The sequence below is a fragment of the Mustelus asterias genome, chromosome 9 (genome assembly GCF_964213995.1).
Source record: "Mustelus asterias chromosome 9, sMusAst1.hap1.1, whole genome shotgun sequence".
NCBI lineage: Eukaryota > Metazoa > Chordata > Chondrichthyes > Carcharhiniformes > Triakidae > Mustelus > Mustelus asterias.
In genome coordinates this window covers 78,816,997-78,843,442 of record NC_135809.1, presented here as the reverse complement: position 1 = coordinate 78,843,442, position 26,446 = coordinate 78,816,997, and the positions used below count along the sequence as shown (strand labels likewise).

The 26,446-nt window shown below is 41.8% G+C and overlaps 1 protein-coding gene across 5 annotated transcripts in view; it reads left to right on the top strand.

Annotated features, from left to right (window-relative positions):
- Window positions 1–26,446, top strand: part of prdm11 (PR domain containing 11) — a 176,216-nt gene that overhangs the window by 73,460 nt on the left and 76,310 nt on the right. For 3 of the 5 annotated variants that reach the window (XM_078220395.1, XM_078220397.1, XM_078220396.1), the window contains exon 8: window positions 17,977–18,765. The exons of the other annotated variants lie outside the window; for them this stretch is intronic. In XM_078220395.1, coding sequence (XP_078076521.1) covers window positions 17,977–18,765 — 789 coding nt within the window. The remainder of the gene's footprint in view (window positions 1–17,976; window positions 18,766–26,446) is intronic. 5 annotated transcript variants of the gene reach the window in all.

The following is a 26,446-nucleotide window of genomic DNA, read 5'->3' as shown; positions in this document are numbered from 1 at the left end:
TGAAAATAACTATGAACCCACTTTTTCTAAAGGGTTTTCAGTGACTTGCAGTATTTGTAGATCACTGTTTCATTTTTATGACTTTATCATTTATTTTAAATCTAGATGCCTGTGGTTGCAGTAAATGCTCCACTATTTTATTATAAACCTTGTATACTCCTTCTGCACAGCATCCATGTACAGATATAACTTGGTGACCATTTCCACTTGTCATGTGTATCTAATGTATACAATCAAAATGGTTCACTGTTTTCAGTTTTATGCATTCCTCTTTTTTGTTTGATGCATGTATTGTCAATTTTATTGATTTTAAAATCACACAACAATGTGATAGTATGGGCATAAAGAATGAGTGATTTTAAATCTTCATGACTTTATAAGAAATATCAGCAGTAATTAGAAGTAACAGGATTTATGAACTGTGTCAAAGCACCTACAAGAAAACATCAGATACTTAAGTAATTAAAGTTTTTAGAAAGTTCTATATTTAAAAATGGGTAATGTTGGAAAACACGTTTGACACCATGATATAGTTTTGGGATTAGATGATATTGTAAACCTGTCAAGATCTGCTGTCACAAAAATCTGTTGTGTATATTTCCCCTTGAAGCGACAGTGAAATATTACATCAGTATTGCTTACAGTTTAATTTGCATAATACAATGATGCTTATCTGGAATCACATTTTGTTGCGGTAGTCCACACACTTCGCTGTTTGTCGTGACACCTTTTGTTAATCTGCTAAATAGACATCTAGTAAAGGAAAAGCTGGAGCCAGTCTGTCTTCAACATTTCTTAATTGACAAACCTAGTATAACATACGTGAAGCCTACTTTTATACACAGTTTCTCCCCCACACAGGTGGAAACTGATTCTTTTATATGTGCCCTAACCCTTCCCAATTAGTATCAGGTGCTCTTAAATCACCATTAGAGCATCACGTAATTGTCACAACAGTTGCAACATTAATACCCTTTGTTACCAACAACAAGAACTGCCTATAAAAATTGAACAAAATTGAATTTTAACGTTATATATGAAAAATAACAAAAGCAGATGCACATGACTAACACGTACTTCTGACAGAAAAATGAGGTAGAATTGATAACCAACTTGAGCCTCATTGTTATGACATATAATGCCACCCAAATCCTTCAATGAACACTAATAAAAAGCAGTAGCCTATTTGTTACATGTGCCAATCAATGTGTATTCTGTTCTCTACAAATTTCACATATTTCATTATTAGCATAATTAACTTAACTTTTCACAATGTGTGCCTTAAATAGATGCATAAATAGAATACTCAACTGAAGAACAATTGTGAGAGCATAAGAAATCGGAATAGGAATACAGCCCATAAAGCCTGATCTGCTATTCTATACCATCATGGTTGATTTTATTTTTAACATTGCCCGTAGCTTCCTTAGTAAGATGGTTTTTCCTTGCTGTGTTTTTGCTTTTTAATGGAATGGATTTTTGTTAAACACAATGTTTCCTACTTTATTTATTGTCATACCTTTTAATCTATTTACCTAATCAACAGTAGCCCAGATAAAGATTTTGTTTAAGTTTTATATTTATGTTTGTGATTGAAGTATGTAACCTTTAAATGTAATATGGAATTTTGTTATAATATATTCATTATTTCCCAGTGAGATGACTTATTAACCCAGCCTCATTGCACTAGCATTATCCCAAATTAGTTATACATGCATTGTTCTGAGAAATTGTCACAAAAACTTTTTACAAACTCATCTTCCAGACCACTATTGCCAATTTGATTGGCCTAGTCTATTTGAAGATTAAAGTCCCTCACAATTATTACGTTACCATTGTTAACAAGCTCCAATAATTTCTTGCTTAATGGTCTGTCCAACAGTATGCTTACTGTTAGGGACCAAAAACGACTGCTATCAGCGTTTTCTGACCTTTGCTATTTCTAATCTCTACCCATACTGATTCTGCTTCCTGATTTTCTGAGCCTAGATTGTTTCTCACAAATATCCTTATGCCATCCTTTACTATCAGGGCTGTTTTCCATTCTGTCTGTCTTTTCAAAATGTTGTGTACCCTGGAATATTTATTTCCCAAACCGAGTTAGCTTGTAACCAAGGATGGCAACAGTGAGTCCATTCCCCAGCTGAAGAGGCAACCACATTATGGCCATTACCAGGGGCCCTGTCAGGATTACATCCCAATCAAGCAGTCTGCTGTCTGCCTTTAGGGTTTCAGACTCCTGCAGAGGGCATTTCCTTTAGGAATTTCTTCTGCAGGGCAATTGTCCCACCTCCTAGAGTTTCTGACCATTGAGACTGGGAGATGTCGAGTACCAGCAGCGCTGTCAGGACCAATGCTTATTACTGAAATTATAGTAGGCCCATGGATGAGGATTGCCGCTGGAGCTCCAGAACATAGGTACATTGATTGAGATCGCTGGAGCCAGTTAAGGAAGCCCTGCCGAGCTGGGTTGGGAAAGGAGTTGTATTCCCGTGGGATTCCAGTGGGATTGAGGGTGATTTAAACTGCAATTTCTGGCAGCAGTCTCTTTTAAACCATAATCTGTCTTTTCCAAAAATCAATGCTTTTGCATCTGAGGTTCCCTTGCATTAAAATTCCCTGTTTCTGTGATGGATCCCACAATATAACAGAGATAGGGCACTGAACTTGAGGGCAAAGGGAAGAGAGATGGTGGTTAGTTGTCTGTTTACAAACTTCTTCCAGACTGCCTTAAAGCAACCTGGGTGTTATAATAAAAGACATTTTAAAATAGTGATTCTGGTCATGTGATCTCCCTCCCACGTATTCCACATAAGGTAATTGATTAGCTCAAATGTGGACAGGTTTTAGCATGTCTTAATTGTAGTCCACGTTGGAAACTTCTAGAAACTGACCAACCTATAATGCAAAACATGACAAGCGACCTGTGACAGCTATTTTAAACCAGTATCTTTGCTGGTTTTTAAAAGTCCTTTTAAAGAAGTTCAGTACATATTTGACTCGCTGTTGAAATTACAGATTATAATTACACATGCATGTGTCACATCATCACGACTCTGCTAATCTTTTCATGGACCTTGTATACTGATGCACTATTATTGTTATACTATCTGTTTCTCACTGTTCCACTCTGCTTATCTTTACCCAATTTGCACCACTGTTCTATTGTCACAAATTTGCTCTTTGGATTTTTAAATCCTCTGAACATGAGCCCTCCCCCATTCTGTTAGTGGCCCTAATTAATAGATGCACCAGGACGCTGATCCCATCCTAACAGAATGGCTCTCTTTCCTGAGTACTGCTGCCAGTGCCTCATGAATCAAAACCTTTCTTCTCGCACCACTCTTTGAGCCACATGTTTAACTTTCCATTGGTGTGTGGCTCAGTTAACAATTCAGAAATTACTACCTTTAATGTATTTTAATTTGGATCCTAACTCAGCAGAACATCATTATTGTTCTACCTATATTGTTGGTTCCTACATGGGCCATGACAATTGGATCCACCCTGTCTCACTCCCAAGTTTGTCTCCAGCCTCAGGGAGATGTCCTTACCCCTGGCACCAAAGAAGCAATGCAATTTTTGAGTTCCTGGACACAGCTGCATCCAAGAAAACGAGGGGAAGTGAGGATGAAAATTGTGGAGGCTGGCAATAATTTTCCAGTCCTCTTTGCCAGAGGACTGGAAAATTGCAAATGTTGCATCGTTGTTCCAGAAAGGATGTAAAGATAAACTTAGTAACTACAGGGTAGTCAGTTTAACTTTGTCGTTGGGGAAGCTTTTAGAAATGATGATTTGGGGCAAAATTTATAGTCACTTTTGCAAATGCGGGTTAAATAAAGAAAGCCAGCATGGATTTGTCACGGGCAAATTGTGCTTAACTAACTTGGTCGAGTTTTTTGATGAGATAAGAGAGAGGATTAATGAGGGTAACACCATTGATGTAATGTATATGGACTCCAAAAGGCATTTGATAAAGGCTGCACAACAATCTTATGAGCAAACTTAGAGTGTGAAGGAAATATAGATAATAGGTAGAATTCATATATAATTAGGACATTATCCTGTAGAATTAAATAAAAGTGTACCTTTGCTAAACAGGCAAAAGAAATACCAGAAGCCTTTGCATACGTACACGGTGGCATCTTTGAATCTGACGTACACCAGATGGAACATTTCAAATGAGCTGGAATTGACTGGAATCTCTTAAAAAATCTTTTAAATGATCTGGTGCAGGCGGTTACAAATGGTTTCAAAGGACACAGGTGCCAAAACACAGGAATATCCCAAGAAAAATAGAACATTTAAGTTCAATCTATTTCACATTTTATTTGTAAAAGAAATGTTAAAAGGGCATCATAATATACCAGGGTCAACTTTGTCTCCAAAATGGCACGGTAATGTATTTTTATTTTGAGGAGGACAATATATTGCAAGCTAGCTTTAGATGAAACAGCACCTCTTGAATTATAAATTCAAGTTAAAGGGATATTGTACATCATTCTTCCAAGATTCACCCTTTGTTGAACTGGAAAAAGAGAGGCTTTGATCTTTGGATGACCTGATCATGAACAAAGAAACTTTACAAAGCACATTCTGCAAAGTTTAAAATTTAAGCCTGTATTATAAAACACAGAATATTAAAAAAAGAAACAAGTAAAAGTCACCATAGGTATCGCAACTGGAAGAAATTACAATGACTTTTTCCCGGTATTTTAATTCTAACCAAAAAAGCCTATTAAAATTAAGTCCAATCATGGTCCCTACATGAGGGACAAACCAGATCTATGTTGACAAGACAAGGTATTGCACTTACTCCCGGGCTTGATCTAACGCTTCATTTTAGCCAAAAGGCCGAGATGGCTTTGAGAAATTGCATCAAGTAGAGCCTTGGTTTTACCTCATTGGCTACCTTGATCCTTTTCTCTACCCTAGCTTAGGCAAACCACAATTGCAGACATCAGCAACCCCCAAGTCAAATGGGCTAGCCTTGTCCCCTGCCTAATCATGGTTTCACCCCGCCAGAAAAAGGATCACTACAGCATGAAGCAATCCTCAGCAATTAAATAGTTTACTAATAATAAGGTTTGATATAGCCTTATAAAAAGGGGAGGAGCATACAGAGGCAACAGCCACACTTGCTAAAGATGATCTAATCAATTAAAAACGGTATCAAGATAGGAGACTTTGCCACAAAAACGTAGAAGTGCTGTAAAGAAATCTTAGGTAAATGATACTCAAGTTGCTGAAAAGCTGGACACTTTGGCCACAATTTTACCAGCTCCAGTTCTATCTCCGAAGTGTCCAGCTCCTTAGACAGCTAAAACATTTGGGTAATATGTTGCTTTAAGTATTTGATGGATATTGTAAGATATCTTAGTCTGTAGCATTTAAGAGCCTTTTTAAATATTGGATTCTTTATTAGAACTAAGATTATATTTTCCATATTTCTATCATCTTTAATGTTGCAATGTACTTACCCACTAAAAGTGTATTGCATTTTATGGTTCTTTAATAAACTTGTAAATAAATTAGAAAAATATAACGTCTCGTGTAGTACTCTGTATGCAATTTTAAGTCTCCCATCTTTTGTATACTCCAAAACAGGGAGATACAATTGTTGAAGAGAGTCCCCAAGACTTTTATAATATGTGGGTAATTATAACTTAGCTGATAATCATTCAGAAACGCAATCTGGAAGAAGATACTATCTCCTGATGATTATCTTCATAGAGGGAGCGCTAGTTCACTTACTCAGCCTACTCTAAGCATCTGCAGGAAATGGGCTATTTTAAACTCAAGTGAAGGTGATTATTAAGAGAGTACTACAGATCCGAGAAAGCCCCCAAAAAGGAATTAGGAATATAATCCACTTTGAGAATTTATCAAATAAAGGGAACATAGATATAAAATTGGCTGAGTGACAGGAAACAGAAAATAGTGATGAATGGTTATTTTTTTGGACTGGAGGAAAGTTTATACTGGAGTTATAGAACATAGAACAGTACAGCACAGAACAGGCCCTTCGGCCCACGATGTTGTGCCGAGCTTTATCTGAAACCAAGATCAAGCTATCCCACTCCCTATCATCCTGGTGTGCTCCATGTGCCTATCCAATAACCGCTTAAATGTTTCTAAAGTGTCTGACTCCACTATCACTGCAGGCAGTCCATTCCACACCCCAACCACTCTGCGTAAAGAACCTACCTCTGATATCCGTCCTGTATCTCCCACCACGAACCCTATAGTTATGCCCCCTTGTAATAGCTCCATCCAACCGAGGAAATAATTCTTGAACGTTCACTCTATCTATCCCCTTCATCATTTTATACACCTCTATTAAGTCTCCCCTCAGCCTCCTCCGCTCCAGAGAGAACAGCCCTAGCTCCCTCAACCTTCCCTCATATGACCTACCCTCCAAACCAGGCAGCATCCTGGTAAATCTCCTCTGCACTCTTTCCAGCGCTTCCACATCCTTCTTATAGTGAGGTGACCAGAACTGCACACAATATTCCAAATGTGGTCTCACCAAGGTCCTGTACAGTTGCAGCATAACCCCACGGCTCTTAAACTCCAACCCCCTGTTAATAAAAGCTAACACACTATAGGCCTTCTTCACAGCTCTATCCACTTGAGTGGCAATCTTTAGAGATCTGTGGATATGGACCCCAAGATCTCTCTGTTCCTCCACAGTCTTCAGAACCCTACCTTTGACCCTGTAATCCACATTTAAATTAGTCCTACCAAAATGAATCACCTCACATTTATCAGGGTTAAACTCCATTTGCCATTTTTCAGCCCAGCTTTGCATCCTATCTATGTCTCTTTGCAGCCTACAACAGCCCTCCACCTCATCCACTACTCCACCAATCTTGGTGTCATCAGCAAATTTACTGATCCACCCTTCAGCCCCCTCCTCTAAGTCATTAATAAAAATCACAAAGAGCAGAGGACCAAGCACTGATCCCTGCGGCACTCCGCTAGCAACCTGCCTCCAATCCGAAAATTTTCCATCGACCACCACCCTCTGGCTTCGGTCAGACAGCCAGTTACCTATCCAATCGGCCAACTTTCCCTCTATCCCACACCTCCTCACTTTCATCATAAGCCGACCATGGGGGACCTTATCAAACGCCTTACTAAAATCCATGTATATGACATCAACTGCCCTACCTTCATCAACACACTTAGTTACCTCCTCAAAAAATTCTATCAAATTTGTGAGGCACGACTTGCCCTTCACGAATCCGTGCTGACTATCTCGGATTAATCCGCATCTTTCTAAATGGTCGTAAATCCCATCCCTAAGGACCCTTTCCATCAATTTATCAACCACCGAAGTAAGACTAACCGGTCTATAATTACCAGGGTCATTTCTATTCCCTTTCTTAAACAGAGGAACAACATTCGCCATTCTCCAGTCCTCTGGCACCATCCCCGTGGACAGCGAGGACCCAAAGATCAACGCCAAAGGCTCTGCAATCTCATCCCTTGCCTCCCACAGAATCCTAGGATACATTTCATCAGGCCCAGGGGACTTATCGACCTTCAGTTTATTCAAAACTGCCAAGACATCCTCCCTCCGAACATCTATTTCCTCCAGCCTATTAGCCTGTAACACCTTCTCTTCCTCAAAAACATGGCCCCTCTCCTTGGTGAACACTGAAGAAAAGTATTCATTCATCACCTCGCCTATCTCTACTGACTCCATACACAAGTTCCCACTACTGTCCTTGACCGGCCCTAACCTCACCCTGGTCATTCTTTTATTCCTCACATAAGAGTTTTTACTCTTATGTGAGGAAAACTCTGGGGTTTTCCTTGATCCGACCCGCCAAGGACTTCTCATGTCCCCTCCTAGCTCTCCTAAGCCCCTTTTTCAGCTCATTCCTTGCTAACTTGTAACCCTCAATCGAGCCATCTGAACCTTGTTTCCTCATCCCTACATAAGCTTCCCTCTTCCTTTTCACAAGACATTCCACCTCTTTTGTGAACCATGGTTCCCTCACTCGGCCATTTCCTCCCTGCCTGACAGGAACATACCTATCAAGGACATCCAGTATTTGTTCCTTGAAAAAGTTCCACTTTTCATTAGTTCCTTTCTCTGACAGTTTCTGTTCCCAACTTATGCCCCCTAATTCTTGCCTAATCGCATCATAATTACCCCTCCCCCAATTGTAAACCTTGCCCTGCCGTACGGCCCTATCCCTCTCCATTGCAATAACAAAAGACACCGAATTGTGGTCACTATCTCCAAATTGCTCTCCCACAACCAAATCTAACACTTGGCCCGGTTCATTTCCCAGTACCAAATCCAATGTGGCCTCACCTCTAGTCGGCCCATCCACATATTGTGTCAGGAAACCCTCCCGCACACACTGCACAAAAACTGCCCCATCCAAACTATTTGACCTACAAAGGTTCCAATCAATATTTGGAAAGTTAAAATCCCCCATGACAACTACCCTGTGACCCCCACACATATCCATAATCTGCTTAGCAATTTCTTCCTCCACATCTCTATTACTATTTGGGGGCCTATAGTAAACTCCTAGCAACGTGACCGCTCCTTTCCTATTTCTAACTTCAGCCCATATTACCTCAGTGTGCAGATCCCCCACGAAGTGCCTTTCCGCAGCCGTTAAACTATCCTTGATTAACAATGCCACTCCTCCACCTCTTTTACCAGCTTCCCTACACTTAGTGAAACATCTATACCCCGGAACGTCCAACAACCATTCCTGTCCTTGTTCTACCCACGTCTCCGTAATGGCCACAACATCGTAGTCCCAAGTACCAATCCACGCCCCAAGTTCATCTACCTTGTTCCGGATGCTCCTTGCATTGAAGTAGACACACTTCAACCCACCTTCCTGTCTACCAGTACCCACCCTTGACCCTGATACCTTCCCCAATACCTCACCACCCTCACTGACTTCTGGACTACAACTCCCTTTCCCACTCCCCTGACAAATTAGTTTAAACCCCCCTGAAGAGCCGTAACAAATTTCCCTCCGAGGATATTGGTGCCCCTCTGGTTCAGGTGCACCCCGTCCTGTTTGTACAGGTCCCACCTTCCCCAGAACGTGTTCCAATTATCCACGTATCTGAAACCCTCCCTCCTACACCATCCCTGCAACCACATATTTAACTGCACTCTCTCCCTGTTCCTCAACTCGCTATCACGTGGTACCGGCAATGTACCAGAGATGACCACATGTTTCGTCTTGGCTCTCAGCTTCCAGCCCAGCTCCAGAAATTCCTGCTTTAAATCCCCGTCCCTTCTCTTACCTATGTCATTGGTACCAATGTGCACCACGACTTGTGACTGTTTCCCCTCCCCCTTCAGAATCTGGAAAACACGGTCTGAGACATCACGGACCTTGGCATCCGGTAGGCAACATACCATCCGTGAGTCTCTTTTGCTGCCACAGAACCTCCTATCTATCCCTCTAACTAACGAGTCCCCAATAACTATTGCCCTCCCGCTCTCCCCCTTTCCCTCCCGAGCCACAGAGACGGACACAGTGCTGGAGATCCTCTCACTGCGGCTCCCCACTGGTATGTCATCCCCCTCAACCGTATCCAAAGCGGAATACTTGTTGCTAAGGGGAACGACCACCGGGGATCCCTGCACGGACTGCTTCCTCCCAGCCCCTCTCACCGTCACCCATCTGTTTTCAATCCTCGGAGTAACTGTATTCCTAAAGCTTGTGTCTATGGCCATCTCTGCGTCCCTGATGATCCTAAGTTCATCCAACTCCAGCTCCAGTTCCCTAACACGGTTTTGGAGGAGCTGCAGATGGGTGCACTTCCCACAGGTGTAATCAGTAGGGACACTGTCGTCGTCCCTCACCTCAAACATAGTGCAAGAGGGACATTGCACTGCCTGCACACCCATCCCCTCTAGATACCTTGCCAGTACCAGGTAGAAAGTGCAAAAATGAATTCAACTCACCCCTGCTCGCCCTTTCAGCCTAAGCCCTGTGAGCCAAAGTCTTATAGCTCACACTCTGCTTCCCACACACTCCACTGCCCGCTCCCGACGCTCCCCAGAGGTCATTGTTAAGACTCCTGTTCATTCTGATTTTTCCACTGATGAGCGATTTCTATCATTTGATGGAATTCTGATTTTTGGACAATGGAATTCCACCCTTTTTTTTCCTGGCCTTCAGCTCCCCTCAGCTGTTGCTGCCTCCAAAACCAAGAGAAGAGAGATTGGAAACATCTCTGCCAGTACCAAGGCTAGGCGTAGAACCCAGAGGAGCTGCAATTCAGCCTTGCGCCAGTCTGGACCCAGTTTTTGTCACTTATGCCAATGGAAAGCACATTCTGTTGCTGGCTGCTTGGTGGAGACATGGGGTGCGGCAGGCTGGGGGAACTGGGTGGGAACAATACAGACCGAGTTTCCATAGGGTTCAGCGCAATGGGGTTGAGGGGTAGCAGAGTGACTCCTGAGCCTTCATGGGGTTTGACAGGTAGGTGGAGGAGTGATGGTTTGGAGAGAGTAATTGCTGAGTCAGTGGGTTAAGGTAAGGAATTTGGGAGGAGGGACTGAGGCAAAGGATTGGGGAGAGATTCTGCTGAGTCAGTTGGGGAAGAAAGTGATTTGGAGAGAGGCAACTGAGTGAGTGAGTTGAGGAGGGATGTTGGGAAGAGGGGCGTATGTGCTGGGTAGAGGAGGATGGGTTGATTGCAGGGTGGGCAGAGGGGCTTCACTGAGTCTTCTATCACCAGGGAATATGGAGAGTTTGGCTGAAACCTACACAAGTATATAAAATAATGACATTTTTACAAAGTAGTGTAAAAACACAGATCTACATATTTATATGATGTATTATAGTATGTGATGTGTGAATTTTAATTTTATACTGAATTTTGCTGTGCTACTGTATTGCTATTTTATTTATGCTGGCAGTAAGAGTTCAAGATTTTAAAAAATATATTGGTTCATGGGATGAGGCAGTCACTAGCAAGGCCAGTATTTGTTGACTACCCCTAGTGTCTGTGAGAAGATGGTGGTGAATTAAAATAGTGTGACATTGGAAATAGTTTGGCAAACACCATCAGGCAGAGGCTGTGCAGAGGGGCCATGCTAGGATGGATCATGATGGGGGGAGGACATGTCAGAGGTCATGATGGGGAGCATGTTGGGCTCGTACTGGGAGACCCATTGGGAGATACCTGATGCCAGTGGTCTGTGTTGTGGAGGGGTTGGGGGAATATGCTGCCAATAAGTGGGGGGGGGTAGGGTCCCGCTATTCATGGGGGAGGGGGGGGGGAGGGTAGGGTCCCGCTATTCATGGGGGAGGGAGGCGGGTCTCCCAATGCAATGTGAGATCTGGGCATTCTCGCAGAACGGCACCCGAGCACCCATTAGCCCCCAGCACTAGCGTGCAACTCCCCACTCTCCAAAAACGTACAGAAATGGCAAACCATGAAATCACTTAACTTTATATAAATTAACAGGGTGAAATTGCCATCAGAGACATAGGCTGGAATTTTACTAGGCCGCAGGCGAGGGGCGGACCATGGCAAGGTCCGATGACCTCGGGCGGGATTTTATAGTTTCGGAGCGAGCAAAGCTATAAAATCCCACACATAGAATCATAGGGGATTTTTCACAGTAACTTCATTGCAGTGTTAATGTAAGCCTACTTGTGACACTAAATAAATAAAATTTAAAAAATGGAATCCCTACAGTGCAGAAGAGGCCATTCAGCCCAAGTGCAATGACTCTCTGACAGAGTATCTGACCCAGGCCCTCTCCCCTACGTTATCCCCTGTAACCCCACACATTTACCATCCATCTAACCTACACATCTTGGGACACTAAGGGGCAGTTTAGCATGGCCAATCTACCTAACGTATACATCTTTTGATGGTGGGAGGAAATCCATGCAGACACGGGGAGAATGTGCAAACTCCACCCAGGCAGTCACCCAAGCTGGATTTGAACCTGGGTCCCTGGAGCTGTGGGGCAGCAGTGCTAACCACTGTGCCACCATGCTGCCAGAGAGCCAGAACTATCAAGCAATGTTTTCTCTGGGGCTCAGGCGTTCCTACAAGAGTAATAGATTTCTAGGTTGTCAGTTAATCCTCATTTCGTATGCTTGGCTGATAGCTCAGACATCTATTATTCCTTGTAAAATGTTTCCAAAGGCTTGCAGTTTCTGTTCTTGATACGTTGAAGTCTCTGGGTGATTAACACCCGTAGTGAAATCCTTTTTGAACATAATGGAAAGTAATGAATTTTTGAATTTTTAAAAAGCTTTTTTTAAACACATCCTACTGTCACAAAATGGTTCATTTGCTCTATACAGTGTATAGTGGGTCAATAGGTATGGAAGTGCCAAATATCCTTCTCCTGTGTTGTATCCATTCTATCTTTCCAACTTTCCAGAATCTATCCTGATGAGATTTTATTTTGTGGGTGGAAAGGTATGGTTTGGCATTGTGGCATGAGGACCCATAAAGGAGTGGGTGAGACAGGGGGCTCACTTTGGTATGGGAGGCATGAGAAGGACCTTTTGAACTTACCTTTTAAAAGATCCCCTCATGCACTACTCCTCTGAGGGGCCATGAACCACAACGCTTTAAAAACCTGGCCCGACTCTTTGAAAATTGCACAGGAGGAGAGCATACCCATCTTCGCAGTGAAGCCGGCCAGTTCAGGGGTGCCTTGTGCGGGCCTTTGACCAAACTAACCTTCACCCTTAAATGACACTCTCAAAATTCAGACAGCTCAAGAATGTGATTGAGAATCCCGGAATCAAGATCCACCCCCATTCTTAAAGCACACCCAAGTCAAAAGAACGAAGAAAAGTACAACACAGGAACAGGCCCTTCGGCCCTCCAAGTCTGTGCCGATCATGATGCCCTAACTAAATTCAAAAAAACCTTCTGCCCTTACTTGGTCTGTATTCCTCTATTCCCTCCCCATTCATGTACCCATCCAGATGCCTCTTAAATGTTGCTAATGTGCCTGCTTCCACCACCTCCTCTGGCAGCGTGTTCCCGGCACCCACCACTCTCTGCATGAAAAACTTTACCTGCACATCTCCCTTAAACTTTCCCTTTCTGTGCCCCCTTGTTATTGACACTTCTACCCGATGAAAAAGCCTCTGATTCCCCACTCTGTCTATGCCTCATAATTTTGTAGACCTCTATCAGATATCCCCTTAGCCTCTGTCAATCCTAGTTTATTTAACCTCTCCTCATAGCCAACACCTTTGAGACCAGGCAACATCCTGGTGAACCTTTGCACTCTCTCCAAGGCTTCCACTTCCTTCTGGTAGTGTGGTGACTAGAACTGCACGGAATAATCCAAATACAGCCTGACCAAGGTCTTTTTTATAACTGCAACATGTTATCCCAACTCTTGTACTCAGTGCCCCAGCTGATGAAGGCAAGCATGCCATATGCCTTCTTAATCATCCTGGCCACCTGTGCTACCACCTGTAGGGAACTGTGGACCTGTACGCCCAGATCTCTCTGTACGTTAATGTTTCTAAGGGTTCTGCCATTTACAATATAATTCATACCTAAATTTGATCCTCCAAAATGCATCACCTCGCATTTGTCCAGATTCAACTCCATCTGCCGTTTCTATGCCCAAGTCTCCAATCTATCTATATCCTGTTATATCCTCTGACAATCCCCAGAACTATCAGCAACTCTACCAATCTTTGTGTCATCCGCAAACTTATTAATCAGACCAGCCATGTTTTCCTCCAGATCGTTTACATATACTACAGGTCCCAACACTGATCCCTGCGGAACACCACTAGCTACAGATCTCCATTCTGAAAAACACCCTTCCACCGCTACTTGCTGTCTTCTGTGACTAAGCTAGTTCTGTACCCATCTAGCCAGCCCACCCCGAATCCCATGTGAGTTTAGTTTTTGTACCAGTCTGCCATGTGAGACCTTGTCAAACGCCTTACTAAAGTCCATATAAACTACATCCACAGCCCTTCCCTCATCAATTATCTTTGTCACCTCTTCAAAAAACTCAGTCAAGTTGGTGTGACATGACCTTCCCCGTACAAAACCATGCTGCCTGTTACTAACCAGCCCATTTTCTTCCAAATGTGCATATATCCTGTCTCTCAGTGTCTTCCCCAAAAGTTTCCCCACCACTGATGTCAGGCCCACCAGCCTTTAGTTTCCTGGATTATCCCTCTTCCTTTCTTAAACAAGGGAACAACATCGGCTATTTATTCTCCATAGAATCCCTTCAGTGCAGGAGGAGGCCATTCAGCCTATTAAGTCTGTACCAACCACAATCCCACCCAGGCCATATTCCTGTAACTCCACATATTTACCCAGCTAATCCCCCTGACACTAGGGTCAATTTAATCATGGTCAATCAACCTAACCCATACTTCTTTGGAGTGTGGGAGGAAACCGGAGCACCCGGAGGAAACCCAAACAGGCACGGGGAGAATGTGCAAGCTCCACATAGACAGTGACCCAAGGCCGGAATTGAACCCGGGTCCCTGGCGCTGTGAGACAGCAGTGCTAACCACTGTGTCACCGTGACGCCTTAAGTTCCTCTGGAACTTGTGCTGTGGTCAAAGAGAATGTGAAGATATCTGTTAAGGCCCCAGCTATTTCTCTCCTTGCCTCCCAAATCAGTGAAAATCGAGCCAATAGTTCCTTGTCACAAATAATTTTCAAATCTTTTGGTCCTTAGCCATTAATGTTCAGATCTTTTTGGTCAGATCTTTGGTCTTTTTTATTCCTGTACATCTTAATGACCTACAATTTAGTGTAAAGGGCATAATTTCAAAATAGTGGACAACACACACCTGGAATTATTGTATATTGTGAAGAGGACAGTGTTCAACTTCAAAAGGACATAGAGGAGGCAATCTTATGAAAAAAGTTCGAAGTCCAGAATGAACGTGAAAATGGGAAAATTTTGGATTTTTATTTGGCGAGTCCAAATCGGGTATCTTATGCACTTAGTGCATAAAAAGATCCTGAAATCGGATCTCTGCCTGCAGGGGGAGTTGGCAGGGCTTAAATCACCAGAAAGCCAGCTGATAGCAGCAGAGGGCCCAATTGCACATTTGCAGGTCTCCACTCTGAGAGCAGCAAATCACCTGTCACATAACCTCTGCTGCTTTCAGCTGGCCTCTGTGGCCTAAACACGGCACCCCTCCCCTCGCTACCACGGGGCCCCGTGGCTGGGCCAATTGACACCCCCCGGTGGGTAGTGCATGGGTGCCAGGCTGACACTACCCAAGGGGCAACGACCCTTGCCCTCGACCTCCCAGGGGGGGCCTCACGGCCTCCGATTCCATCGGTGCGGCCATCACGTCTGGTCCCCATTACTGGGGACCAGCTGTGATTCTCGCCGGAGGGAACCTGCCCCGGTGAGGCCACACAGGCAAGTGAGCTCGGACGACTGAGTCCCAGACTTGCTAATTTCATTAAGGTGATATTCAAGTTAAATTTACATAATTTATTCAGCCTCGTGCCAGAAATGGACGCAAGGCTGATCAAGCCGCATATCTGGTGCCAGTAAGATCACGAGAGGCGAGAAATTGGGTGTGATCCTGATTTCTCGGCTCTCTTGCGAACTTAGTGGCTCACCCCATTGGCTGGAGGGGTGCGACGGTAAGATCACCACCAGATAGTTTGGTGGAGTGGGCAAATGAAATTTAATGCAGAGAAGTGTGAAGTGATTCATTTTGGTAGAAAGAGCACAGAGAGACAATATAAGTAAAAGGTACAATTCTGGGGGTGAGGGTTGGGGGGGTTGCGGTGTAGGAACAGAGGAGCACAATTCATTGAAGGTGGCAGGACTGGTTGAGACAGTGTACTAGACCTTGGGTTTTACTAATAAGGGGCATAGAGTATAAAAGCAAGAAAGCTATGATAAACCTGTATAAAACACTGGCCTGGCCTCAACTGGTGTATTGCATCCAGTTCTCGGTATTACACTTCAGGAAAGATGTGAAGTCACATGAGAAAGTGTAGAAAAGATTCACCAGAGTGGTTCCAGGAATTGAGGAACTCCAGTTACATGGAAAGGTTGGAAAAGCTGGGACTGTAAGAGAAGGTGGAGAGGAGATTTGATAGAGCTAATCAAAATCATGAGGGGACTAGGAGAGAGGAGGTAGAAAAAACTGTTGTTTCTCCTGCTGGAAGGATAGAGAACCTAAAGGCACAGATTTACGGTTTTTGGCAAAAGAAGCAGTGGCGACATGAAAAAAATCTTTTAAGCAGTTAGGATTACGATCTGGAATGCAGTACTTGAGAATGTGGTGGAGTCAAATTCAATTATGGCACTCAAAAAGGAATTGGATAACTATCTGAAGCGGGAAAATGCAGGGTGAAAGGATTAGGGAATGGGACTAATTGAGTTGCTGCGACAGGGAACTTTCACAGACACCATGAGCCAAATATCCTCTTTCTGTGCTGTAACCATTCTACTGTCTCAACTTTGCCGTTTCTATCCTGATAAGGTTTTATTTTGTGGATAGTGAACGTAGGATTGGAGAACATGGCCTTTTCCATTTATTTCATGCTTGGATATACCATTGCCCAAGCAAGGATAAGCTGTTGCACAAGTGTATTTATTTAACAGGCCATATCCGATCAAAATCTAATTTCTTATGTGCCAGTAAAATACATTGTACTTTAATGCCTGGTAATAGGACTGGGAGGGAGGTGAAAGGTGCAAGTAAATCTGATATTACAGAAAGTGCAAGCATTTCCTCTTAGTTTTTGGTAGAGAAAACGTATCAGTATTTGTCAGTTCCATCCCCACTCAAACCACTACAAAGTGGAAATACAATGAAGTATTTTCATTGTAGCAAAAAATGTAAATGAACGGTATTTTAAATATGTTATTGTACAGGACCATATTTTGTTTCTCTTGATCTTAAAACTATAATCTAAAATCAAGACCTGTAGAGCACAAGAGATATATACCTTAGCAGATGTCCACAAACTCTCAGAAAATGTCTAATTACTGGTGTATGGTTACATCAAAATTTTAAGCTTTTCTGTGTGACAGGACGAACAACTTCTATCTCTAGGCTGACAATTCATACAAAATCTGAAAGAAGGGCAACTCAATACATTTATGGATTTTATGTTAACAGGTATAGCACAAACTTTTAGTATAAATCTAGTATTGCTTTTAGTATATAGAGTGCTGCTTGGTACTCTGAGAGAAAGCATTCAGAAAGGCACAGAACCCCCATTGGAGAATCTGATTCTTAAAGATTATTATTTTGAATAGTTCTTTCAATTGTCAACAGGGTGCTACTGAAAGTGGCCCCTGCAAGAAAAGCGCATCTATTATAGAAAATTTCCAATTACCTGCCATCATATAGTGCAGCTCGCATCCTCTTTCTATCTGGTGGATTATAGAGGTTGTAACTTATTCCTAAACAAGTCTTTGTCTTGAAGGGGTGACATTTTTTGAACAAAAAGTGGAGGAATGCTTGATTTTAACTGTGATGAATGATCTACTAGCAAAGTCACATGTTTCCAGGCCGGTCACTCCTACATTTTTGATATTGTTGATTGCATAAAGGAACCTTCTTTTCCTTATATGAGGAATTTTATTCCCAACAAACTGAAGACTAACTCATGCTTTTTTTGTATTGAACTAGACTTATAACAAGTGATGATTTATGTTAGCCACAAGTATCTACATGGCTATTTATTGACAGACTATAATTCCCGTTACCTGTTTCAAACCAGGGCACCAGAAACTTGAAATGCGGTTCAGAAAAACAGTAAATTAATTCCAGACTGTGTTGACTTAATTCTTGTAAACAATTTGATCTAGCTCATCACCCCATTGGAGTCCAATACTCCTTTGTCTTGGTGACATTAAATAAATGTTACTGTGAACATGATCATTTCTTCTGATAAGTCATTGCTGTGAGCTCAAAAAATGACATTCAAACCCTGTATCTTGCCAGTAATTTACATCATGTACCATTTCAGCGGAATCAAAGTGCAAGAAGGCTAGCCTAGGAAGACATTCCACTGAAAAATTCACTGGAAATCCAGGGACGTCCAGAAAGCCAGGGGTTCTAAATAAGGAAGATATCGAAAGAATTGAAAATACCAATTTGAACAAGAGTGGAAAACGAGGCCACAAGGATGGCGACAGCAGTCCAAGCCCTAAAAAAAAGAAGCTGGAACAGCTGTTTAAAAGTAGCCTTGACTCACCTGTTGATACCTCAAGAGAAAAACTTGGTTATCCAGTTTCTGGTCGTGGCCCATATGAGCATGTATATTCTATGAAGCAAACTAGCAATCTTCATATAACTACCTCATCTCCTGTACCTCAAAAGCCTCAATTTGTAGGCCGCAGTGGACAGGAACATGAAATCAATAAATTGACCACAGCACAAGCCAAGTATCCATCACCAGTTGACAGTCATTTTCCTGCTCGACAAAGGCTCAAGCATCAAGAGGGTGATACATTCAACAGGCCAGGAACTTCCTCACAGCAAAGTGCATTATCTCTGTCCAGCACAAGAGTTGAGGTAGACTCCAGGCCCCAACAAAGGGTTAATGAAAAGCATTTAAATTCTGGATTCCTTCAAAACACTGAAGAAAGCAGCGGTGCTTTGCCACCAGAGAATTTAGGTGAACGGCATGGGACTGTTATTGAGGAAGATCTTCCAAAAAACCAGCCCTCATCGTACTGTCCAAATTGTGTAATACTGCAGGAGAAAATTCGACAGCTTCAGGAGGAACTAGATCGGTTGAAGTCTAACTTACCAGGTACGTCAACACATATGAAGTGTCCCAGAAGATTGAAGGTTCATATGCTTGCTTTTATACTTTACTGGTAATAAGTTTAATTTTTAAAGCTGTGGCTGGCACTCTAACCAGCCTATCAGCCTATCTATTGTTTTCACAGTAATTAGCTGTGTGGTGGGAAAGCTCACCCATAGGAATATTATACTCCTATTTATGGACAAATGCCTTACTGGTTGATCCAAGAAATAGTCTTGTTGTTGCATATCCATCGTTTTTGCAAAGAGGGAGGAAGACCATTTAGATGTGTTGTCATGTGAAAGAGATGGGAAGGGAGAATGAGGGAGGACAGTAAGGGGATTCAAATGTAACTTAGAAACAAAGAGACAGTATCCTGTTTGTTGGCCTGCATAGGCTGTATTTTAAATCAATGCTTCTTTCATAGATCATCTTGTGGATAAAGATTTGATTTTAGGTTGTGTATGGTAGGTAGCAGATATTCCCAGTCCAGGTTAGAAGACACCTTTTAAAGTAATTCTGTGAATAGAACCAAGCCTTTTTACTTAAGTATGATGTATGGTTTGTGTACTCCATAGAAAGAAAAGAAAAACAAAGACTGTAGATGACTTTGACCTGAATGTACATTATTTAACAGTTGTTTCCCCTGCACTGTACAACTCCAAGTTCACTAATTTAATAAAAAGCAAGCATTTATGCCAGTTTCTTAATCAGTCTAGATCCTTTCTGCCACTAGAGTTTCAATCAACACTGCTTTTGCTTTTTTATTTTGAAAATACTCCTTGATTTAGTATTCTTACAAGTTAATTTTAGTTGCCAAAAATAGTAGCTGGAGAAAATAGCTCAAACAATCTGTTCAATGGAAGAGCAAGTGTTAGGAGGAGTGACAACAATTTGGAAAATAAAAGGGATTAGTAGGATTTTAGATTATGGAATAAACACTCTTTGATTACTCTCAAGCTGTCAAGTAGATTTTTTTCTTCCCAAGCTAAATTAAGAGGTAGTCTGGCCTTGTTCAGTTAACTTTATCCCTTATTATCACTTATAATCAGACTACTGAATAAGAGAGAATAGAACAAAACTTTAACTTTGCAAATTTGTAATTTTGTTATCTACTGTGTTCGGAGGATGCACAACTTTTTTTTTCTTTTCATCCCTTGTGTGTTGAACTTGGGCCCTCTTGGTAACCCTACAGAGCAGCAATTCCCTTTAAAATCCAGCCGTATTTCAGTCTGTTCTTGTAAACCTAATCTAGACAATTCCTTTCCCTCTTACCCTTGACTGATCTTAATGACTCCCTTGTTCTCTGGGACTGAGTAATGAATAAGACAGCACAAATACATTCTGCTGAATCTTAAAGAACATAAGTGCAGGTTTGCTGACTTCTCTGTTGTTGCTTGTAAGTTGATAACCACATTTTGAACATTGCAAACATAAGAAACCCAGAGCTAGGCACGTAGATGGTCATGACAGCAAAGGAAACTGTTAAATTTAGAAGATTCACTTGCAGCTTTCAAAATAAACATTTTATATCTCATACAGCATGACTTCCTCAATAATATTTGTACCTTTCTAATGCAGAGTATTTTTTTTTATTTAGAGAAGAAGATACTTATAATTTATGAGTGCTATATTCACAAGCCCTCATGAAAGCTGTAACCGATTGCAGCTGGAGGTATTATGAAAAGAAGTATGCTTTGGTTTTATTTATAGTAGATTCTCACCTTTTTGGTTGGTTTTGACTTCTTTGAGTTCATTGAGGAACTTAAATTAGTACTTTAATCAAACTATCCAAATCATAAATAACCACCATGTCTTAGTGTGAAAGTGGTGTTAAACAAACACTGTGCACTATGAACATATATTTTACATTGATCCGATGTGAAGTGAATCAGAAATAAGGATTGTATCTAACATCAACCGGTGTAGCATGCATCATGCTTGATGAGTCAGTTATGTATGAGCAATCTGTTCTAAGTATGTTCTATCCTTAACACTTATAGAATGTTTTTAGCTGGAAAACAATTGAGTGATAATGAGTTTTTGTATACCATCTCAGAAATGGTGACTTTACATAGAGCATTTGTTTGAAGCCATAAGGAACAATATACCAATTCTTTGAGAATGAAGATAGGTTAAAAATGATTGGGGCTTGATTTTCATGGAAGAAGCAGGAAGGTTGGGTTGAGAAACACCCCGACCCAGCAGATCCATCTCCTTTAAAAAGGCTCTTACCCATCAAATCCTTGTTCCAGGGAGGTGGGGATAAGATGGAGTCAGGCCCATTACCTCTGGAGGCACGATGGCACAGTGGTTAGCATTGCTGCCTCACAGCGCCAGGGACCCGGGTTCAATTCCCGGCTTGGGTCACTGTCTCTGCGGAGTTTGCACGTTCTTCCCGTGTCTGCGTGGGTTTCCTCCGGGTGCTCCAGTTTCCTCCCACAGTCCAAAAATGTACGGGTTAGGTGAATTGGCCATACTAAATTGCTCCTTCGTGTCAGGGCGTCTAGCTAGAGTAAATACATTGGGATAAGGTCTGGGTGGGATTCTGGTCGGTGCAGACTTGATGGGCCGAATGGCCTCCTTCTGCACTGCAGGATTCTGTGATTCTATAGAGGCAGGCCCGAGACTGCAACAGAGGTGGGCAGGTTGGAATGCCTACCTTCATTTTTTTGGGACATCGGCTCAGTTGTAATGATGAATTACAGGCCCTCAAATCCTCAGCCATCATCTCTTCCACCCCATCCCACATGCCCTACTCCACCATTCCCACTTATACCCTCATACTCCTCAGACTTCCTCCATATCCCCTCATACACCCCATGCTCCTTCACACTCCTCATTTCCCCTCACGTATCCTCCACAGCCACTCATCCAGTTTCCATTATAGACAGGATGCCTTTGAAATGAACATTGTAAAAACGAAACTTCTGGCAATCTAATAGACCTGTCATTCAAATACACTTTGTACTGAACAAAACCTTTTCATAAAAGCCATTCAAAGAAATGTAAACCCCCTCAAGTGGTCACTCTTTTATAAAAACACTTATTCGCTTACCACATTAAAGACAGATAATTGTTAATAACCCCTTAAAACTGTCAATCAAAATGTAAACAGAGCCCCATGTGGAGGTATGTGATTTTGTAGCTTGAAACTCAGCCAAGCATGCACAATGGACTGCACTGTAATAACAAATTCTGGGAAATGTGAACAGTGGAGTCTATTGAAATGAAAAAAGAGATGGCTTTATGCAACACTTTAGGAAGGATGTGAAGCCATTGGACTGAGTGCAGAAAAGTTTCACGAGGATTGTTCCAGGTCTGTTTTCCTTGGAGGAAAAAACGTTGATGAGAGATTTGATAGAGGTATTCAAAATCACGAGGTGTCCAGACCGACCAGTTGGAAGAAACCGTTCACAATTAAGAAAAGATCAAGAATGAATGGGGACAAATTTAAAGTAATTGGCAAAAAAAAAGCAAAAGCGATAAGAGAATTTTTTTTTCATGTAGCAAGTGGTCAATGTCTGCAATGTACTACCTGTGAATGTAGTGGAGGCAGATTCAATCAAAACATTCAGAAGGGAATTAGAATGCTATTTCAAAAGGAAGAGTGTACAGAGTTTCAGGGAGAAGGTGAGAAAATGACGCTTAGTGAATTGCCCATTCAGAGACCCGGTGCAGACTTAATAAGCCAAATGGCCACCTTCTGCTCTGTAGCAATTCTATGATTTGTGATATTTTCCTAAGCTACACAAGATGTTCTGTCAATCAAAGCAGTCGAGGAGCACATGGTTGTTTTTTTACTTTAAGTGAAAACTTCTCAAGGATTTATTTTCAACTTAAAAGGGCTCTGGACATTTAAATCACTTCAGATTATTGCACTAGAGATCCCAACTACTGTTTTCTTCAGTTTTGAATGGGTAGTAGCACCTTTCCTTGTGATAAAGTACTCTAAAACATCTCACCATTTACACAGTGCTGATCAATCACCTGGTCAACTTACCTTACCAGACTGAGCCTTACAATCAACTGAATAAAAATACTCCTAACTTACAATACAGCATCTAACTATTGAAACTGAAAGAGCATATTGTTTTTATACATCAAAGCTTGTCAATGAAATAATTCCAGGAGCAGGTGGCTGTGGTTTTATCTGGTTCCCCACTTGGGACTGGGGTTTCCCCGTGGTTCACGATTCCTCTTGAGAGCTCTGAACTTGGTCTCCTGATAGAAAGGACTTAACCACTAAAATTATGGGGGCATGGATGAGTGGGATGGTGGTAGTTTGAACTTCAAACCACCACAATGGAACTAGCAAGAGCCAGGAGTGCTGCACATGGACTAAACTGCCCATGTCCTTATTCTGCACCAGCAAACATTTAGGCGTTAATTTTCATATTTACTAATGAAGACATAATTTGGCAGAAGGTGGCTTCTCTTTTGGATTAAAATAATTCAGTTGGACAACTGAAGTTTTGTTTCTGACCAGATGGTTATTTTTGCATAAAATAAACATTTTTAGAACCATGACCAAGTAATTTCAGTGTGTAAGGCTGCTTTTTGTCAGTAGGTGGGGTTGTTGCATGCAGTGAATATTTCAGGCGAGTCAGTTCAGGGTAATGATTAATGGCTCTTGGCCTGCAGAGGGTGACATTTATTTTATGATGGTTAATAGTCTCAGATGTTAACTGCTAGCAGGACTTTAGGCTTCACTTACTTGTGTGAATGTGTCTCAAATACTGACAAAGTCCACTTTTAAAAGATTGCTTTTAGCTGTTGTTCCTTCTGTTACTTCTGTGTTCATGAATCTCGGTAAGAAGTTTAACAACACCAGGTTAAAGTCCAACAGGTTTATTTGGTAGCAAAAGCCACAAGCTTTCGGAGCCTTAAGCCCCTTCTTCAGGTGAGTGGGAATTCTGTTCACAAACAGGGCATATAAAGACACAAACTCAATTTACAGAATAACGGCTGGAATGCGAATACTTACAGCTAATCAAGTCTTTGTAAGTATTCGCATTCCAGCCATTATTCTGTAAATTGAGTTTGTGTCTTTATATGCCCTGTTTGTGAACAGAATTCCCACTCACCTGAAGAAAGGGCTTAAGGCTCCGAAAGCTTGTGTCTTTTGCTACCAAATAAACCTGTTGGACTTTAACCTGGTGTTGTTAAACTTCTTACTGTGTTTACCCCAGTCCAACGCCGGCATCTCCACTTCATGAATTTCAGCAGAAGAACTAAGAGGGAAACATAATTCTGAAACTCATGTAGGTTGTTAAGATACCCTGTTCAAATCATTGAGCTTCTCTCTGTGGGGCTATATAGTCAGTAGTTTTTGTGACAATAAAAATTATTTAACTTATGACCTTGTGGACTTTCTATTTTACAGGGATATCTATGAGTGGCAAAAATAATGTTTTTCTCTGGAAAAACATGGCTACATCCAATGACATGAGCCTCACCTGTTTTAGTGTCACAACTTAAAATATTATAGTCCAATTCTATTTTAATTTATGTGCCACACTATCAAGTAACAGTCTAGTTACCTTTCCTGATGGTATATTATGGATTTCATTTTTAAAGATGGAGAAGGCTGTAGCTCACATTTACCAGCTGATGGGTGTTCAGGTTGTTTGTCAACTTCTGCCTCTATTGTTAGTTACTACACAGCTAGTGAGAAAGGAAAGGGAGTGATGAAGAAAACAAATTCAAATCAATATGTGTAGGTGAACAGCCATGTGACTGGCAGCTGTTAGGGAGGAGAACTGCAGTAGTGGGAGATTCTATAAGTAAAAAATGTAGTCGGAGTTACTGAAAAAGTTTAAAGTTACTGAAAACGTTTGAAGCTACTGTGAAAATCCCCTTGTCGCCACACTCCAGCGCCTGTTCGGGTACACTGAGGGAGAATTTAGCTTGGCCAATGCATCTAACCAGCATGTCTTTGGGACTGTGGGAGGAAGCCAGAGCATATGGAGGAAACCCACGCAGACAAGGGGAGAACATGCAGACTCCGCACGCTGGGAATCGAACCCAGGTCCCTGGCGCTGTGAGGCAGCAATGCTAATCACTGTGCCACCGTGCTGCCCCAAAAGGGGAAATGAATTGGTGTGGAGTATTCCATAAGGGCTAGTTCCAGGCAGTGGAAAATTATATGTGAGAAAAGGATTAACAACCAATGGATGAGTTGAAATCGAAATGGACAGTGTGGCAAGGGGTTGGTGAAAATCTTGACCTGGAGGTAGGGGAGTGAAGCGTTGCTCGGATGGAAGAGAGATGACCAGTAGATCCGTCCAGTGCAGTGAGGAGTCTTTCTTTTACCTTCTGTATTTTTCATTTGGGTCTCTGTTTCTGGTTCAGTGGAGGGGGATGTTTGACGAAAAATGTTTGCAGGGATTTTGTCGGGGGACGGTGGGGGGAGGTAGATGGATAGGCTGAGGACAGTTCTTGTAGAGACTCAGATTTGCTTCCCGTATAAATAGTTTATGATTTCCCAATACACAGATTCTTTTTTTAAAATCTAATGGGCTAATGACTTACATTTAAACAAAAGAGGTAGGAGCAAAGGTAGACCATTCTGCCCCATGAGCCCATTCCACCATTCAACTAGGTAATGACTATTACCTAGAAATCTTTCAGTATCTGTTTTGAATATATTCAATGACATTAGCCTCCTCAGCACTTTGGGTTCAAGAATTCCAAAGTGTCACCACCCTCTGACTAAAAAAATTCCCCTTCATCTTAGTCCTAAATTGTCTACCTCTTATTCTGATTCCCATGCCACTGACACATGATGCCATGTTTCAGTCCTTTATAATCAATTGGGCTTTTAATGCTACCTACTTCAGCAAGTCCTCAAAATCCTGAGACACATTGCAGTTTTAGAAATAACTTATTTCTTAAATGCCAGCAAAGACATTTTATGCAGTAGTATTGGTGCTTCTTGGTCCGCACCTAATATGAAAATGCTTACTCGCATTTAATGCATTCTGACTATTCATTTTTCTTTTAAAAATATTTTCTGATCTTCAATTTTGCCTCTCTTCTACATCAATTCTAATGAGAGGGTGCATAGACAATCAGCTCCCAAGAAATTGCCAATTCTTTCTGTACTCAGTACAAGAAGAAATATCCATGCCCAGCTGCAGCTCTCCCTCCTTCCCCATTTTCATTCCAGGAGTTCCTCCATCCTCCGATCTATGCCACTGAACATGACTGTTGCACGATACTGCTCCTTGGTTGTGATTTCATATATTGAGCCAACAGAGTTTGAATTAAAAAAATTGTTGAAAATGTGCTATAGTTGACTAGTACAATATCCTTCCTGTTTTTTTGAATTGTGTTCAAAATCAGCCCAGATTACTGGAAGAAAATCTGTCTGCTTATAAATTAGCTCAATAAGTCTTGATTTAGTTCCTCATAGAAGAAAGTTCATCACATAAAGCTATCCATAGTTGAGCACCATTTAATACTAACTGGGCTGGATCATTCAGGGAGAGCACAAGAATGGTTGATAGACACTTGCTGTGCACTTGTACAGAGAAAATGCTGAAATGAAGTGGCAGTGAAGGAGCATTATTTGACAGAGTACGGAACGATTTGTTCTGCTTCTGACTGATGATGTGCTTAAAGGTGAGACTGATTACAGAAAATGGAAAAAATATACAATTTCTGAGCAGGAGTATTTTCATCT